The following is an 18,107-nucleotide window of genomic DNA, read 5'->3' on the forward strand; positions in this document are numbered from 1 at the left end:
TCACGACAATTGAAAGTGCACGAAAAGAACTATACCACTCATGATTTGGAACTAGGCGCAGTGGTTTTTCCATTAAAGATCTGGAGACACTACCTTTATGGTACGAAGTGTACAATCTTCACAGATTACAAAATCCTACAACACATATTCAACCAGAAGGAGTTGAATATGAGACAAAGACGATGGGTTGAGTTGTTGAACGATTACGACTGCGAGATAAAGTATCATCCAGGGAAGGCGAATGTGGTTGCCGATGCCCTAAGTCGAAAAGAAAGGATCAAGCCCATAAGGGTTAGGGCTTTGGAGATGATTATTCAAACCGATCTTCCCTTGCGCATTCATGCCGCGCAGAAAGAAGCTCTCAAGGAAGGGAACCTTGAAGAAGAATATCTTCGTGGGATGGAGAAGCAATTGGTGCCAAACGAGGAAGGAACGTTATGTTTTGAGAAAAGGATTTGGGTTCCTCTGTTTGGAGGTTTGAGGAAAGTTATTTTTGATGAAGCTCACAAATCGCGGTACTCTATACATCCAGGAGCGGATTAGATGTACCAAGACCTTAAAGATAACTATTGGTGGCCTAAGATGAAAGGCGATGTCGTTGTTTATGTGAGCAAATGTTTAACGTGCGCTAAAGTGAAAACAGAATACAAGAAACCTTCAGGACTTCTGCAACAACCCGAGATTCCCAAGTGGAAATGGGAACAAATCTCCATGGATTTTATTACCAGGTTGCCAAGAACGCCAAGAGGTCATGACACTATTTGGGTAATAGTGGACCGATTAACGAAATCTGCACACTTCTTACCTATCAGGGAGAAGGATAATACGAGCAAGTTGGCTGAAATTTACATGAGAGAAATCGTTACGCGCCATGGAGTACCTCTCTCAATCATCTCTGATAGAGACGGAAGGTTCGTATCAAGGATTTGGCAATCCTTCCAAGAAGCTTTTGGCTCACAATTGAATCTGAGCACTGCATTTCACCCACAGACCGACGGATAAAGCGAACGGACGATACAGACTTTGGAAGATATGCTGAGAGCATGTGTTATGGATTTGGGCGGTAGCTAGGATAAGCACTTGCCACTGGTCGAATTTTCATACAACAATAGCTACCACACCAGTATTGGTGCCGCGCCATTCGAAGCTTTATATGGACGCAAGTGCAGATCACCGCTTTGTTGGTCTGACGCAGGTGATAGACAATTGGTTGTTCCTGATATGGTCCAGGAAACCACGGATAAGATCGCACAGATCCGAGATCGCATCAAGGCGGCTCGTGATCGTCAAAAGTGTTATGCGGATCGAAGAAGAAAACCTCTAGAGTTTGAGGTAGGTGATATGGTATTATTGAAGGTATCACCCTGGAAGGGTGTGGCACACTTCGGGAAGCGTGGAAAGTTGAATCCGCGATATATTGGTCCGTTCAGAATCTTGGAAAGAATCGGGTTAGTCGCGTACAAGTTGGATTTACCTGCTGAACTAAATGGAGTTCACGATACATTTCATGTATCAAATCTGAAGAAAAGTCCAACTCAAGATACCGTTGTCATTCCCACCGACGAAATTCATGTTGACGACACGCTCCACTTCGTTGAAGAACCTGTTGAGGTTACAGATTGGAAAGTGAACAAGACCCGCCGGAGCAGTGTCAAGCTCGTCAAAGTTCGTTGGAATGCCAGACATGGTCCTGAATACACCTGGGAGCGTGAGGACCGGATGAAAGAGAAATACCCCCACTTATTTCCCAAGAACCCTGCTTCTAGAAGCAAAACTTAAAATTTCGGGACGAAATTTTTCTAACGGGGGGAGAATGTGACAACCCTCACTAAACCAGGTATCCGTACGACTTAATTAATTACTGCTTAATTACTGTGCCTACCTGAAATTGTGGATAAACTGCTACTTGATTACTGATACATGCACATACATGCATCATACTTTATTTACTGTCACTACATTATTTACATGCTGAACTTTAGTGACAAACATGATGCACAAAAGCACAGTAGCACAATGAACGGATAACCTATTGAACATACTGATTAGCCAGCATCAGGCAGACACTGCCTCTAAGGCCTGTATGAGCCCGAGATAGTTTACTACACTAATAGTGAGTGTAGAGATACAAGGGTTGTAGAACTGCGTCTCTAGGAATAAGTTACAGTGACAGGATGTGCCAAAAACGTACACTAAGTACAAAATTCAGCACTTTAACTAAAAATTCAGCTTCTAGCTAACTAATAAAGTGCCAAAACATGAGAAAAATATTACTAGACACTTTCCAAAGTGTCGGGAATAAGTTGTGTCACTAAAATTAATAATAACGACACTTTAAAGCTTTGTTAAGCGCTTTAACGGATTACTATCCAACCGAACAACCGGACTTTACCCGGAACAGGAAAATATTGCCATTTACATGGTTTATCTTTTTCTGAGCCAGTTAGGGTCCCTGAATACCCTAACACCCACTGTAATGCACAACACACTAATAACCGGGTTAATCCCTAAACTAACCTAACTATGTCATAACTAATGCTTAATGTCTAGTTGGAAATGAACCGGATTACCCCCCCCCCCCCAACCAAACCGTCCCCAAGGGGGACACCCATTGTACCATGATGATTATTTTAATCATCTTGTCCCATATCAAGAAAGCATAGTAACCACTGGATTATGACCTTAACATTTGCCTATAAGATCAAGGCTTAGCACTTTATAACATTCATCACACAACTCACCACAAAACACTCTCTCTCTCTCTCTCAAAGAGCTCTCGGCCGAACACCCCTATACCATCCATCCATCTTTCAAGCTTTGATCATCTCATTCCAAGTTCATACAAGTGCTAAGGATCACATACGAGGAGGCTTGGTGCATTCGGAAGGCGAAGGACCTCGTCTCATTGCTTTTATCCACTCATTTTGCGTCTAGAATCTTCCCTAGCCTCGAGCTAGTAGTAAGTTGCTTGAAACACCCTCTCGAACTATTTTAAAGTGGTTAAAACGATATGTGACGGTTAAAACTCATGAACATACAAAGTGATATGAAAAAGTCTACTAAAAATGCTAAAGATGATGGTTAAAAGCTAGATTGTTGTGTAAATCATGTAGGATTTGTTTTGTGTTATTATTTGGGCCCGATCTATGTTGTGGTAGCTCGGATCATCGTTTAACCCGGGTTGGACATGATCATGGATCATGACATAGGGTTTGTTTAAGTGTAACAAGGGTTAAATGATGAAACTCTACTACACACGAAACTTGAACTTGTGTAAAAGCGACTTTACTTATGAAATAGTGTTTAAAACTAGTAGATCTACGGATCTACAAGCGGTATTTTCAAAGGACCAAGTGTCCAAGAAATCATATTTTTCTAAAGCCGGATCTTACATGATCAAGAATGATTTTTAAACACACAAGTGTGTAAACACTAGTGTAACACTAAGTTTCGACAAAGAACTAGTTTTGTCAAATTTTACAATAAGTTGTAAAGATGGAATTTCTTTAAAAACGAGGCTTTTTACGAAACCGGATTGATATATATAAAGATCCACTAAAAGTAATGGGATTTACTTCATAGTTTTGGAAAAAAAAACTACAAGTTCATGTGATTCTTGCGATTTACATATTTATTGACTAGTTTGTTGCTTTGAACGTTGTTTTGATTGAATGAGAAAAGTTGGTTTGATTTATAAAAGAAAATGATACGCTTGAAAGCGTGGCCACCTCCAGTTACAGGGGAAACTCTGGCGAAATTTTTCCAAAAACCTAATACTTAGAAATATTTTCACTACAAGTGTTAGAAATACATTTTGACATGTTTTCAAATTATAGATTTCGCCACGACTTTATTTACAAAATATCGTAGCTAGGATTTCACAAAATAAAACTTGGTAAATATATATTTAGTATATATTTTTCATAACGTCATTTGTTATGTGTTTATGATTATTTTGTGAAATATACAAATATTATTTTTAGGGTAAAAATAATATTATCGTGTTAACGACTCCAAAATAATACGAACGCCTTCGCAATAATTATTTAAGTTACACCGGTAATTATTATTACCACTCGATCTTTAAAACGTAACTTACGCATTTAAGGAAATATTTATGAACGCGTATTTTTGTCAAGGTATTATTTTGGGAAAATCACATGTATTAAAATATAATATTTTTGGGAAGAATATTTATATTTTGGAATAAGAAGTAAAATATATATTAAGTGAGACTTAATAATATATTTCGAAGTAATACGAATGCACATGTATTAAATCCCCCATCCTTGGGAAGGAAAATAATTACCAAGTATTTACAAAATGTAAACACGAAATAGTTGTCTAACTATTTCCCAAAAACTTAAACCATAAAGCTAAGGCACGGCCGTCCGTCTAATAGAATTAGTACGTGTAGGTCGTCGCACAGCTGCTTGATCAGGAGGTATACTTGGTAGAAACGCACCACTGTGAGTTCATGTCCCCCTTTTCTCTTAACTGTTTTCAGTTTTCTAAAATGCGGGGGTGAAATACATGTTACTATTTTTCTGAGTACTTTATACATGGTATGGTTAGCGTAAGGAGGTTTACTACTTAGATCATGTGAGTGGGTAGGCGGAAACTTGAGGCCATTAATCCTCAGGGTAGGACCGAGGGGCAGGAGCGGTAGATCTATCTGGGTGTAGCGAGCCCAGCCCCAGGCCCAGCATAACGGACCTCGGGGTGACTTTGTACCCAACGCATAAATCTGCTAGGTTTGAGTCTTCCTACTTGCACTTCACACATATCAATGGCCTTGCAAACCATTGGTGATCTCTTTTTCCTTATTTGCTACATACCAGGATTTTATACATACAAAGGTTTTACTTACTCACTTACACATGAACTCGCTCAACATTATTGTTGATTTTTCCAACTTTCATGTATTTCAGGGAATTAAAAGATCTGGCGCGGTATGTTATGTTTTCCGCTGCAAGGTGTTACGAGGTCATCCGGGTTTAGAGGATGTGACTCTTTCCTGGACGAGTCACAGTCCTTAAACTGTGTTTATGTCATGTTGATGTTTGTGAACAATGTTTTAGATTATTAGATTTTAATTCACGTTGCATGTGTCAACGTCTTGAGACAACGTTGTTGTATTTGGTTTCTAAAACTTAATTTAATGGATGATCTTGCATGGTTTTTATTTCATATAGCTTGTTATGATTAAGCTATGGTATTAAGAAGTTACACCAAATTAACCACGCTTTCACAAAGCAAGGGTGTGACAAGATAAACCTTACTAAGTAATGGATAGTTGATTTGTTAAAGGACACATTTATTGAATATGTTGCTTAAATAATTCAGATAATAACAACGTAATGTTACTATCCATCTTGAGTTAAAAAAAATGTAGAAATTGGAAAACAGAGTGGAAGAAGATGAAAGAATAACTGAAATGACATTTATACTTTCACATGTAATGCATGTGAAAGGTGTTAACCAGAAAAACAAACGATGTTAGTGTAAAAGTTTGACCTTTGTATCAAAACATGAACATAAAGGTTGGATTTTGCCGATTTCATAGTGAAAGGTATGAAGTGCACTTTAGGTATAACATAAAGGTTGTTTTGTGCAATTTAGTCAAAATTATATGTAAAGAATTGCTGGTGAAAAAAAAAGGTATGAAAATGCAAACGTCTTTCGAGAAAGAAATGTGTGAAAAAAGGTATGAAAATGCCAACGTCTTTCGAGTAAGAAATGTGAATTGTATTATTCGGTTTTGTTTTATATATGACTAATTAACATATACACTAAAAAAACAAAATAAAGAGATACTTGTTAAAAAAATTTTCTGACCAATGTGATATTTATACACCTAAAAAAACAAAATAAGGAGATAATTGTTAAGATTTTTTCTAACACATGTGATATTTGATAACATATAGTTCCTAGGATCTTATAGCTCTATGTCGTTTTCAACCTAAGATCTATGCGTTTGCATACATGAAAGTATCTTCCTCTTTTTTTTATCATATACATTTTACTTTTAAATTTTCAAAGCTTATCATTTCTCTCTTAAATAAGAGTAAAATGCACGGATAGTCCCTGTGGTTTGCCAAAGTAACAGGTTTAGTCCCCAACTTTTGGAAATTACACCAGTGCTCCCTGTGGTTTGACAAGTTGTTACTCGGTTAGTCCCTAGAGTGGATGACCGTTAGTTTGTTTCATTAACTCCATGTAAAATGACAAAATTGCTCTTATTAAAAACAATTAAAACAAAATTATAATTAATCAATTAATTGAGGGACCCACCCCCGCCTCATCTTCAATCTTCATTCCAGTTACCTTCCCTTCACCTCTCTGCCCACCTGCAACCTCTCCGGAAAGGCAGAAACCTCCCATCCTCCTATTGTCACCACCACAATCCACTTCAAAAACACGTATCACCTACCCGCAGCACAACTGACCTTCACCACCTGACTAACCACGACTTGTTCATCCATATCCACCAATAACTCCAGTGGAAAAACTATCATCCATATCCGGCTACTAACTTCACTTGTTCGCCACAATCCACTACAAAAACCCTCATCGCACCACCTTTCCCCGTCGCCATCCACCCACCACCTCCCTCCATTCAAAACCCTAACCCCTAAATCACCTTAGACGCACCACCACTGTTACCCCCATCAAAGCCACCTAGTTGAATCGTCATCTTGTCGCAAAAAAATCCCGAGTTGTTTGTTTTAGATCTGGTTAGGTGGAGTGGTAAGCCAACCATGAATTCATTGTTCCGATCTGCTCACCATGGTAGTGTATATGATGGGGCTCACTTAATATTTCTTGAAAGAAAAATGGATATGAAGGTCATGAAAAAGGGATGAAGAAACAACGATGGGGTGGGGTGAGGGATGGGATTAATTAAAAGTGGGCCCACACGGATTAATTAAGTTTTTTTAGTGTTTAATTATTGTTCTTTTAAATAAGGGTACTTTTGTCATTTTACACCAACTTAACGGTGCAAACTAACGGTCATCCACTCTAGAGACTATCCGAGTAACAACTTGTCAAACCACAGGGAGCACATGTGTAATTTCCAAAAGTTCTGGACTAAACCTGTTACTTTCACAAACCACAGGGACTATCCATGCATTTTACTTCTTAAATAATTAAGACATACATGTAGTATCTTTCATTAAAGTTGATTTACTTTTAGTTATTGATTTTAGGCAAATATTTATATATAAACAGTTAAACACGTTAAAAACCACGATTTACTTTTAGTTATTGATTTTAGGCAAATATTTATATATAAACAGTTAAACACGTTAAAAAACCACAATACTTTTTATCATATAATATTAATAATAGACACTTGTAATAGCATCACCAATAATAATGTTCGATGATTCAACAAATAGTAATAACATCAGCAAATACTAATGTTCGATGATTCAACAAATAGAGTAGGCAAAAGCTTTTATTGAGGGTTCGGGGGACGGCTGTTAGCAGCCGAAACTCTCGAACCCCACTCGAGCAATTCTTTGCTTGTATCATCCTTGTGAGCCATCACTTCAATAAAGCAAAAACAATCCTTTTTAGCTCCGGTTGCTGTCTCTATTGCTTCAATCAGATCTTCTTCACAAACCACCTTCAAAATTTCAACAGCTTTATCGTAAATAATCAAGAGTAAATAGTTTAAAATAAGCATGTATAACGGGTCTAAATGGTTTCATTTTAGCTAGTTGACCCGACAGATATAAAACACAATCGAAATCGTTCCGTTTATAAATAAATATGTCAAAATAACAATCTTACCTTTGTAGTCCAACACTTGCCCTCTCCATTGTGGATCGCATCAACCAATCCAGTGTAGTTCCAATTCTTGATCACATTGTAAGGCCCATCATGGATTTCAACTTCAATGGTGTAGCCACCATTGTTTATCAAGAAGATGATGGAGTTCTGCCCACATCGCAGCATTGTGGACACATCTTGGGCAGTAACCTGTAATTAATCATTAAAACCTAATCAGTTAAAGAAAAACTGTATTTAGATCAATGAGATTCAGGTTAAGTTGTATATATACTTGAAAGCTTCCATCACCAATGCAAGCAATCACCCTCTTATCAGTAGCAGCCTGTGCATACCCAAGAGTAGCACCAACAGACCACCCAATCGACCCGTATTGCATCTGGAACTCATACCCACATCCTTGTGGCAGTTTTAGTTTCTGGCAATTGAACCACGAATCTCCGGTTTCAGCAATCACAGCAGTGTCACTAGACAACATCTTCTGTATGTGTTCAAACAGAACATTAACCCTTAACGGTTCCCTAGGAGCACATTTCAGAGGGTGACCTTCGGGTACGAAAATCCGATGGTAATTCTCATATGCAGTGGTGTTTTTCTTAACCCTTTTAGCTAGAGCTTGCAAGAAATCCTTCATAAGAATACAACCAAAAGTGGGCCCATTTCCGATTACAACCCGATCAGGGTGAACAATCAGCGCTTTCTCCTTCTTAAGAAGGAGAGAGTAACCTACAGAGCTGTAATCGTTGAATATAGGGCCGGCAAAGATGTACGCATCAGCTGATTCAACAATCTCTGCACAGAATGCTGTGCTTACAGCACCCCAATATGTTCCAATGAAGTGAGGATGGTACTCGGGGACTAGCCCTTTTCCTGCTGGTGTCACCGCAAGAGCGTAACCCGAAGCATCTGCCAATTCGACAAACGCATCACACGCGTGTGAAACGCGTAGTTTAGGTCCACCCACCATCACAGGCTTTACTGCTTTGTTCAAGAACTCTGCTGCAGCCTCAACAGCTGCTTCCAAACCCATCTTATTGCTCAACCTACAAGATCAAACAACCCTCATTAGCTAGCATGTATAATTCTACTACCATAATATAAGTTAAAAATTTGTAAAACATACTTGGGGGCTAAAGAAAATGGAACTGGTTCTCGGCTAAACGTAGGATGAGGAATGGCTGCCAAATTACAACCTATGCTGATGTAAACAGGTTTGCTCTCTTTCAAAGCAGTCGAGATCGCGGTATCGATCAGTTCATGTGCATCCTCCAAGTTATTCACCACAGCCTACCATAAATGAACACAACAGTTTAAGCTAAAATATTAATATTAATATTTTATAAGTTTATACACAAATTAAAGTCTTAGAAATTAGTCTCTCTAGTCTCTAATCTTCCAGTACAAGTTAAGCAACTTTTGGTAGTAGTATAATTATCTCATTTAATGTACAATGTGTGTGTATATATAGACATTTACATTTCAATATATGAACTTCTATATCATTTGTGAACTACAGTTTCAAGTAAGCTTTTCATAGAACAGTAAAAGTTTACGCTCAGATGTTTATAATCTTCAGGCACTACTTTTGGCAGTAGTATAACTATCTCATTATAAGTACAGTCTATATATACAGTACAGATATATTCATTTCTATCACAGATCTGAAGCATCAACAGGTTAAAATGATTATACCTGATAGCAAGTGACACTCTGGAAGCAACGAAGCTCCTGGCTAAAATCCGGCAATCCGATGGTATGATGAAGAATCCTGTTAGTACCGTAATCGTTCGAATTCGGTCCACCAACAATACAAATCAACGGAAGATTCTCACTGTAAGCACCGGCAATAGCATTGAGAACACTAAGTCCACCAACAGTGAAAGTAACAACACAAGCACCGACGCCGCGAGACCTAGCGTAACCGTCGGCAGCGTAGCCTGCATTGAGCTCGTTGCAGCAGCCGACAAGGTTGAGCCCTGGCTCAGCGATGAGGTGGTCCAGCAAAGTTAGGTTAAAGTCGCCGGGAACAGAGAAGACGTCGGAGACTCCGATCTGAACGAGGCGACGAGCGAGGTGGCGGCCGAGGGTGGCCTCGCCGGAGTTGAAGGGGACGGCAGAGGACTGGATGCAGCAAGTAGGGGTGAGTTTGGGTGGGCTACCGAGGTTGCCGTTGGTAGCAGGAGTAGCTTCTAAAGCACCGATGATTTTGGTATCCATGAATGAATATATGTGTTTTGAATTGAATGTTTAGTGTGTGGGAAATGAGAATGCATTCAGGAGTATATATAGTATAGTGTTTGCTTGCGAGAGGGGGAATACAAGGGGCGGTTTTTTAGTGTGTTTAAAGCCAGAAACCGGTTTTAGAGTATTATTCACCGCCTCTGAATAAATTTGGCAGATTATTCATTTCGTACGAATGTACGATTTACAAAGCTGTAAATTCTGTTTTTTTTTTTTTTAAATTTATTTCCTTTTATCATGGGAGGCTTTGATGGTGTGCGGGGAGGACCTCCGCATAAGGCACGCGATTTCGAGAGGCATGCGATTTAAAAAAAAATCCGATACGTATATGTTATCTATTTTAAACAGTAAACACATACCACTTCCAATATAGGCTCATTTACAAATTATTTTTTATGGTTTAGAATTTAGCCCACTTGAAATTAGGTTTATTGAGCCCAATGCTAATTTGTTTTTTTTTTTTAAATAATAACAAAACATAACGGAAGGGCACATTTTTTCAATCTCGAACAGGGTACGTGAATTTTCAGAGACGCCTCTGCCTTTTATCAATTCATGATCATGGCAACTTATATTGTAATTATGGGTCATGCTATTCTCACACGGGGAAAATTATTTTCACACCCCAAAGCGCCGCGCTATGGCCATAGCGGGGCGCTTTGGTTGACAAAAGTTGATTTGACTGACGTAAAGGCGTACGAGGTTGCAGAGACATAAAGTGATACGAGGTTGCAGTGCCCCGTGAACCCTAAGCGCCGCGCTATGGCCAAAGCGCGACGCTTCGACCCCAAATTTTCATTATTTAAACCTGCATGCAGAGAATATTTAGCATTCGAGGGTATTCGAGTGTGTTGTTGTTTGTTGATTTCTTTGCTCTATTAGTTGCATTTTTTGAAAAAATGATGTCGTGGTTAAGTAACTATCTTTTCGGTCAATATTCTGACGAGTCAGTTGTTCCTGATTCTTACGAGGGGACCGCTATTTCTGACTCGTTTGAGAAACCGGTGTCGTCCAACTTGAGGGAGACAGAGGTTGTATCTGGCATTCGTTATCGTGATAACACGGTGCAGCTGGATTTGAATACCCCTGTGGAGGACCCTTACGCACAACAAGGTTATTCGAATTTCGGTTACGGTGGCGACTATAGCTTTGTACAGCAGGAGTGTTATCCAAACGACAGTTACGGTTGTCAACAGAGCTTACAAAGTTATTCGAATTTCGGTTACGGTGGCGAGCAAAGCTTTGTACAGCAGAAGTGTTATCCAAACCAGAGTTACGGTTGTGAACAGAGCTTTGAACATCAAGTGTATTCGAACCTCGATGACGATGGTGAGCCGGAGGATGTGTCTATTGACGAGGAAGGTTGTTACCCGGTTACATTTTCGTTTGATACAACGCAGACCTTTTCGTCACGTAAAGAGTTGGTGCGTTGGGTACAAGACACGGCAAAAGACAATGGTTACCTCATTGTGACTAAGAGGTCGAATAAAAGAGGAGAGAATTACAAGATTTGGTTTCAATGTACTTTTGGTGGGGAGCATAAGAGTATAGCTACACAGAGGAAAACGGGTAGCAAGAAAATAGGTTGCCCGTTCGAGATGATCGGGTTTTCGGAATCATCCGGAAGTGTTTGGAGGATCGAGGTAACGAAGGCGAAGCATAACCACACTCCTATTGAAAACTTCGAGGGTCACGCGTATGCGAGAAGGCTTTCTTCGGAGGACAAAAAACTGGTTAAGGAGTTGGCAGAGCAAGATATTCCCAACCAAAGTATCTGGCGAACGCTGACAAAAAACAATCCGGCTAGAAAGCTTATTCCGAAAGATATACACAACGTTGTTCAGAAGATCAACGCCGAAAAAAATGTCGGTAAGTCTCCGATGCAAAAACTTGAAAACATTCTTATCGAAAAAAATTACACTTATTACATGCGCACGAATGAGATATCGAACGAAGTTGAAGACGTCTTCTTTGTTCACGAAAAATCATTCACTATGTGGTGTGCCTTCCCGCATGTGCTATTGATTGACGCCACATACAAAACGAACATGTACAACCTGCCATTTGTTCAGGTCGTAGGCATGACGTCGACAAACAAATCATTTACGGCTGCTTGTGCGGTAATTTCCGCTGAGAAGTCAGAGAACTACCTATGGGTGTTGCAGAGGATCAAGTCTATGCTGGCAGGATGTATGGAACCGCGCGTGATTTTAACAGACAGGGATTTTGCGCTAATGAACGCGTGTGAACAAGTTTTTCCAAAAGCGCATAAGTATCTTTGTCGGTTCCATATTCAACAAAATATTAATAAGAACAGCAAGAAGAAATTCTCTAACAAGGAGTGGAAAGAATTCGTACGTACATTTTGGACATTGTGCGAGTCTACGACCGAGGAAATATACAGGTATAACTTGGAAAACCTTGAAGCACAGTTGAAAGAAGCTGACCGTGAACGTGAGTATTTCTTACATAATTATGTTCAAATTTTATATAATAACAAAAACTGACTATTTACGTTTTTTAATTGTAGAGGTTTTTGATTATTTGAAGAAATCCTGGTTGGATCCGTACCGTGAAAAGTTTATATCTTGCTGGATTAACCAAACTATCAACTTTCACCAAACTACGACCAACAGGGTTGAGGGCATGCATGCAACATTAAAAAGTCACTTTCCAAGTCATCGCAACACACTGGATAAACTTGTACTGTATGTTGATCATGTTGTTGATAGAAATACGCCGAGATTAGAAGTAGCTTTGAAACAAGCCTCCGAAAAGTGATGACGCACCACAAGAATCAGCCCATGCTTGCATATATTCTCAGAAAGGTTTCAATATATGCGATTGAGCTTTTGAGTATGGAACTAAAACGTAAGGAAGACGGGTTGAGAGCCTACGGTGCAAGCTGTGGTTGCCAACTTTTTACCAGCTGTGGTTTGCCATGTGCCTGTCGTTTGGAAAAGTTGAAAAATAAAGGTAATTAATATTTTTGACCTTTCTCGTTATGATTTTGTCACCTAATTTGTTTTCATCCACAGGTCAGCAAATCCGGATCACACACATAGACGTGTTTTGGAAGAAGCTTGACTTCAAGCCTGCAAGGAATAACATAGAGGATATCGATGTAGACGCGGAATTTGAAAAATTGAAAAAACAGATCGATCCAACACCCCTCAAGTGAAAAGGAGCTTCTTTGAAAAGTTTCAGCAAATCCTCAATCCAGGGAACAGTAACAAAAAACCTCCTGCTGTTCTGAAGAAAACTCGTGGTCGCCCAACATTGAAAACGCAGGAAGAAAGAAAGGTTGAAACCGCTAGACGAAGCTCTTAAATTCCGTCAGAAGAAACTTGGGTCGATGCCTCGGACGATCTTCCCCGTCACGGCTCGTACATATCAGCCGAAGATTCTAGAAGAGAAAAGAATACCAAACCGCTCAACCTACACCCTGATTTCCCGAATATCAAGCTCGGTCCTTAGACGGATATAGCGATCCGCAACTACGCATCTCAGATTCCCAAAGTGATCCATCCATACATCGTCAGAATAAAGGACATGAAACCAGATGGTCATTGTGGATTTCGATCGGTGGCTGTTGGGTTAGGAGTGAAACAAAATTCATATTTGAAGATCCGGGAACAACTTCTAAAGGAGTTACTTATGAACGAATAGCTTTGGAGGCAGGTTTTCGATCCGGAAAACATAGGACATTATGATGCGCTGGTTAAACGGATCGATTTCAAGGGGGTGGGACGAGCAGGTATCGAAAATTACATGTCGATGCCTGAGACGGGGTTTCTTATTGCCCAACGATACGGTGTGATTGTTCACACCTTCGACATTCGTGGGAGCGATACAATTTTCCCTCTGCTGGGCGGCCCAAACGAAGCTGGGGAACCTCACCTGGTAGTTGCGGTTGTGTTCGTCGACAATGGGCATTTCATACATGTAGAGCTTGGAGGTTGTTATCCAATGCCTCCCCCAAACCTACTCTGGACAGCGAACAGAACAGAGCGCGCAGCAGCCTGGCATACATTATACAGGGATCAGATCAACGCGTACGAAATGCTTACATATCGTGCCCCTGACCTTAATGCAACCCCATATGTTCACGATGTATCTTAAATGTGTTTAATAATAATCACGTTTGTGTTTGTTCAATATACGCGTTACATCACGTTAAAAACCGAATGTCACCGACACGACCCAATCAGATTCAATACGCACTTGTACGACCCGAAATGACAATATACATCATAATACTACAATTAATGAAAAAATACGTCATGTTCATGTACGGTAGGCGGCTGATACACATAAAACTTCTCACAGGAGTACTTGTTATTTCAAACCTAAATGATACGAGATAACGGAATAAGACATCACACGTAACCGATTTGATCCGGAACTTGCCGTATAGTCCATATATATTAAAAAATGATGTATAATGGAAAAAACGGAAAATTTAGACTATTTATCGACGCGTTTGTGAATTAAAAACAATTTTAAAAAATTTAAAAAATGCCCAAAACGCCCCGCTATGGTCATAACGCGGCGTTTTTGTAACAACCATAGTTTTATTTAGCGATTTCCAAAAAAATAATCACAATTACTGAGTAATTGTATATAAACATTCATGCTAAAATACCGGTTTATTAAAAACTTTTACAATTTAAGGTGATACAACATGATGTGGTTTAATTCGCCGTTTTAGAATAACGGCAAAACAACATTGCGGAAGCTTTGTTTAACGTGTGTTCGGTTCTTGCTCGATGCTTGATCTTCATCCGGGATCCTCGACATTCACCTGAGATCAAAACCAACTTAAAAGTCAGTTTTGATAATTAAATAACTAATACAACAAGGAAAATTGGGAAAATCCAACATTGATATCTTGTTCCAAAAACAAATACTTGAATCTGGCCTCCACCGTAACTTACGGTGGACACCGTAAGTTACGGTGGCCCCTGAATTAAATTTTTTTCCCAGCGTAACACAGGAGGCAATCACCGTAACGATTTCAGCCCCACCGTAACTTACGGTGGGCACCGTAAGTTACGGTGGCCCCTGTATCAGAACTCCCATTTTGCCATTTTTGACACGAAACCTTTCGTATCTTTCAATCCGCTCATCCGTTTGACGTACCGTTTCTTCCTACGTAATTGTAATTTGATTCTCCACCTTATGGAGTTAAAATCCAACATTCAAACTAATAAAATTATGGATTTCTAAGTATTCGGCTTAATGTTCAAAATTAACATTTGACCCGTTTGTATTTAAGACCTCCCAAACTTGATTCTAGTTAATCAAAGTTCTTAGACCAAGGTATTTAACTAAAAATATCTATCTTGGATTCATAATTTTTGTGAATTACGCGGCAAACACCCAAGCTACGCGCGTAATTCATTTTGACCCGTTTGGGGGTTTTTATGCATTTAAGTATCAAATCCGCTCTTCTCTTTTCACGCCTTATATTTCCAAATTTTAGTGTCTACTTATTTTCCACCACAACTATTTTTGCGGTGGATTTAACTTAAGAAAACCCGAAATCCCAATCTACCCTTCGTTTAGTTACTTTACGCTAATAACCCCTTTAGGGCGTTTAACTCATAAAAGGTTTTGGCTTAAGACTCATACGTGTCTAAGGGCTACATAATGACAACACAAGTTCCTAAACAACCTCTAAGGGTCGTTTACCCTGTTTATCTAATAAGGTCCTTTTGGTCAATTTTAGTCCCTCATTTTACGACAAAGGACTTTCGCTATAATTTTGACCAAAATATCACTTCTACTAGAACTCTAAATATGCGTACCTGGCTCGGGTCATAGCATCGACCCGTATACATACTTTTTGCTTTAAATTTTCTAGTTAAAGCAACGCAAATACATGTTATTTCCTGATATACAAAAACTCAACAAGTAGTCGTTAGTTATTATTGTCAAATGGTATTTGCACACTATTTGACCCATTTAGTCGACATGACCATTTGTCAACGTATGATGGTAGATTAATACATAATGCCACTTGAACCTATTCCGGTTCACGCCATGGTTCTTATTACTTAAAAACAATATTTTTAAATTGTTCGATCCATTACAACTTTTACCAAATGGTGTCTTCATTTTGATCACTTTTATTTTTAACTAATAATTTGACCCATTTGGTTGTCGAGTGAATCCCATCACTTCAATGACTAGCAACACAACCATTTTCGCTACTATATACATTACACATATTTAAACTAAGCTTGTCTACATAAATGTAACAAGATGACAAGCCGCGTACCTTTAAAGCATTCCCTTCAAGCGCGTGTCCACTCCGGTTTGTCCGCTTAAAGACTCGATTCCTTTGTCTATAGAGTTCAATCAACGATTTGTTTAGAACTCCATTCATGACATATAACACATATTTCACTATGTTATTCGAATATGCGTTTTTATTTGAAACTTAACATTTTAGCTTTCTCTTAGGCATTCTCACAAACACCTTATGTGCATCGTTTTACAAAATTATTGTCTAGTTTCAAGGCTAGTTATTTAACCACTTTTAACATCCTCCTTAAGTTCATATGTCTAATTTTATTCATTAACATTCTAAGCTTGCTTCATAGAGCTCAAATAACACTAGTTTGACAATTTTAATTCTAGTGTTCATCCTATTTCTACAAGACCCATTTAACCCATGAGTGGATGATCATGAATCTCATAATTTGAACATCAATTCAACAAGATATCGACTAGGGTTTTCTCCTAGTCATGATTTCATTCCTAATTTCATTCGAACATCAATCATGCAGACCCAATTTTCGACTTCAATTATTATCAAGAATTCAAGATGAAATCAAACAATGAAATTAAGCATACCTTATGATCCCTTTACTGAGGTGATCACGAATTTAGTTAAAGCCCCAATTCTCTAGCTCTATTTCCCTTTGATTTTGTTGAATTTGTGGGTTTTAGGGTTTTGAAGGAACCCTTCTTGTGCTCCTGATGATGTACGACCAAACACACACTCAAGTGTGTGTTTTGGTGTTTATTTATTTTAATAAAAAAAACGATCTTTCATCTTTGCCCCCTTTTGGTCCCTCTAGTTTCAAAGGTTATTTAAAAAGGCTTACAAGTTCATGCTTATATATTGTCTTAAAAGAAATAACTAACCAGGTTGATTATTCCTAGTTAACTTAGTGGGTTCCGGGAGTTATAACCCGTTTATTTTAAGTCCCGTTAACCCGGGCTCCTTATAACTTTGTTTTTCTCAAAACATTTATTCTCCTTTTTTTATTAGGATTATTTGTTTAAGTCCTAATATTCACGGGGTTAATTTTACCACTAACGGTATTTTACCCGTTCATCACTATTAGCGAAGTTTGATTACCAGACCCGATTTTTGGGTGTTACAAGTCTACCCCCCTTAAAGAGGTTTCGTCCCCGAAACCTTATTTACATAGTTCATCGAGTTTTAAACTCAATGCATTTGACCTGGGTAATCTTTTAAGCATTACTCATACCTTATCCAATTATTAGCATTACCCGAAAAATACGGTAATATCTTTTTGGTTACAAAACATCTACGTACCTCATACGACATAATGCAACTCGAAATAACGTAATTTCGTTATTTCTACTAGTTTAGTTAACTTAGTGATATTCATTGCTTTTATATATTATCGAACTCTTTATGAATCCGTTACTTTGATCCATTTAAAGGTCTTTAGTGAATTTTTTTTTTCACTTTTAGCAGCTATTTCTTTTGTTTTCAAATTCATTTAGTCGGTTCAGTTAGACCGAATCCACCACTTACAAGCAACCAAATTTATTTAAATGACCTTAACCGGTCTCACTAACTAGACTTATTAGTCCAGTTACTTTTTACCGCTTACTCGGGTTACAATGTGATTATACTTCACATTACCTTTCTTGGCCGTGATCACGTCACGCCATGTTTGGGTTTATATTAACCTTTCATCATCGAAAATCCTCTTTTCGAATGTATTGTTTTTACACCTATCGGTGTCTAGACCTAAATCCTTTAATATTAACCTTTTCTCGTAATACTTATATATTTATTAAAA

General features: G+C 38.6%; 1 protein-coding gene and 1 long non-coding RNA gene across 2 annotated transcripts; both read right to left on the reverse strand.

The window, feature by feature from the left end:
• Nucleotides 1–7,310: 7,310 nt before the first annotated feature.
• On the reverse strand, nucleotides 7,311–10,121 carry LOC110885002 (pyruvate decarboxylase 2). Its single transcript, XM_022132692.2, has 5 exons — nucleotides 9,490–10,121; nucleotides 8,921–9,084; nucleotides 8,072–8,840; nucleotides 7,801–7,989; nucleotides 7,311–7,633 (listed from the first exon to the last, which is right to left on the reverse strand). The coding sequence occupies exons 1-5, from the start codon at nucleotides 10,012–10,014 to the stop codon at nucleotides 7,463–7,465; spliced, it is 1,818 nt and encodes a 605-aa protein (XP_021988384.1). The 5' UTR covers nucleotides 10,015–10,121; the 3' UTR covers nucleotides 7,311–7,462.
• Nucleotides 10,122–14,646: 4,525 nt separating this feature from the next.
• LOC110881731 lies at nucleotides 14,647–17,038 on the reverse strand. Its single transcript, XR_002559874.1, has 3 exons — nucleotides 16,900–17,038; nucleotides 16,322–16,388; nucleotides 14,647–14,842 (listed from the first exon to the last, which is right to left on the reverse strand). It is a non-coding gene; the product is annotated as an uncharacterized LOC110881731 (long non-coding RNA).
• Nucleotides 17,039–18,107: the final 1,069 nt, after the last annotated feature.

This window comes from Helianthus annuus, chromosome 10, assembly GCF_002127325.2.
Source record: "Helianthus annuus cultivar XRQ/B chromosome 10, HanXRQr2.0-SUNRISE, whole genome shotgun sequence".
Classification (NCBI taxonomy): Eukaryota; Viridiplantae; Streptophyta; class Magnoliopsida; order Asterales; family Asteraceae; genus Helianthus; species Helianthus annuus.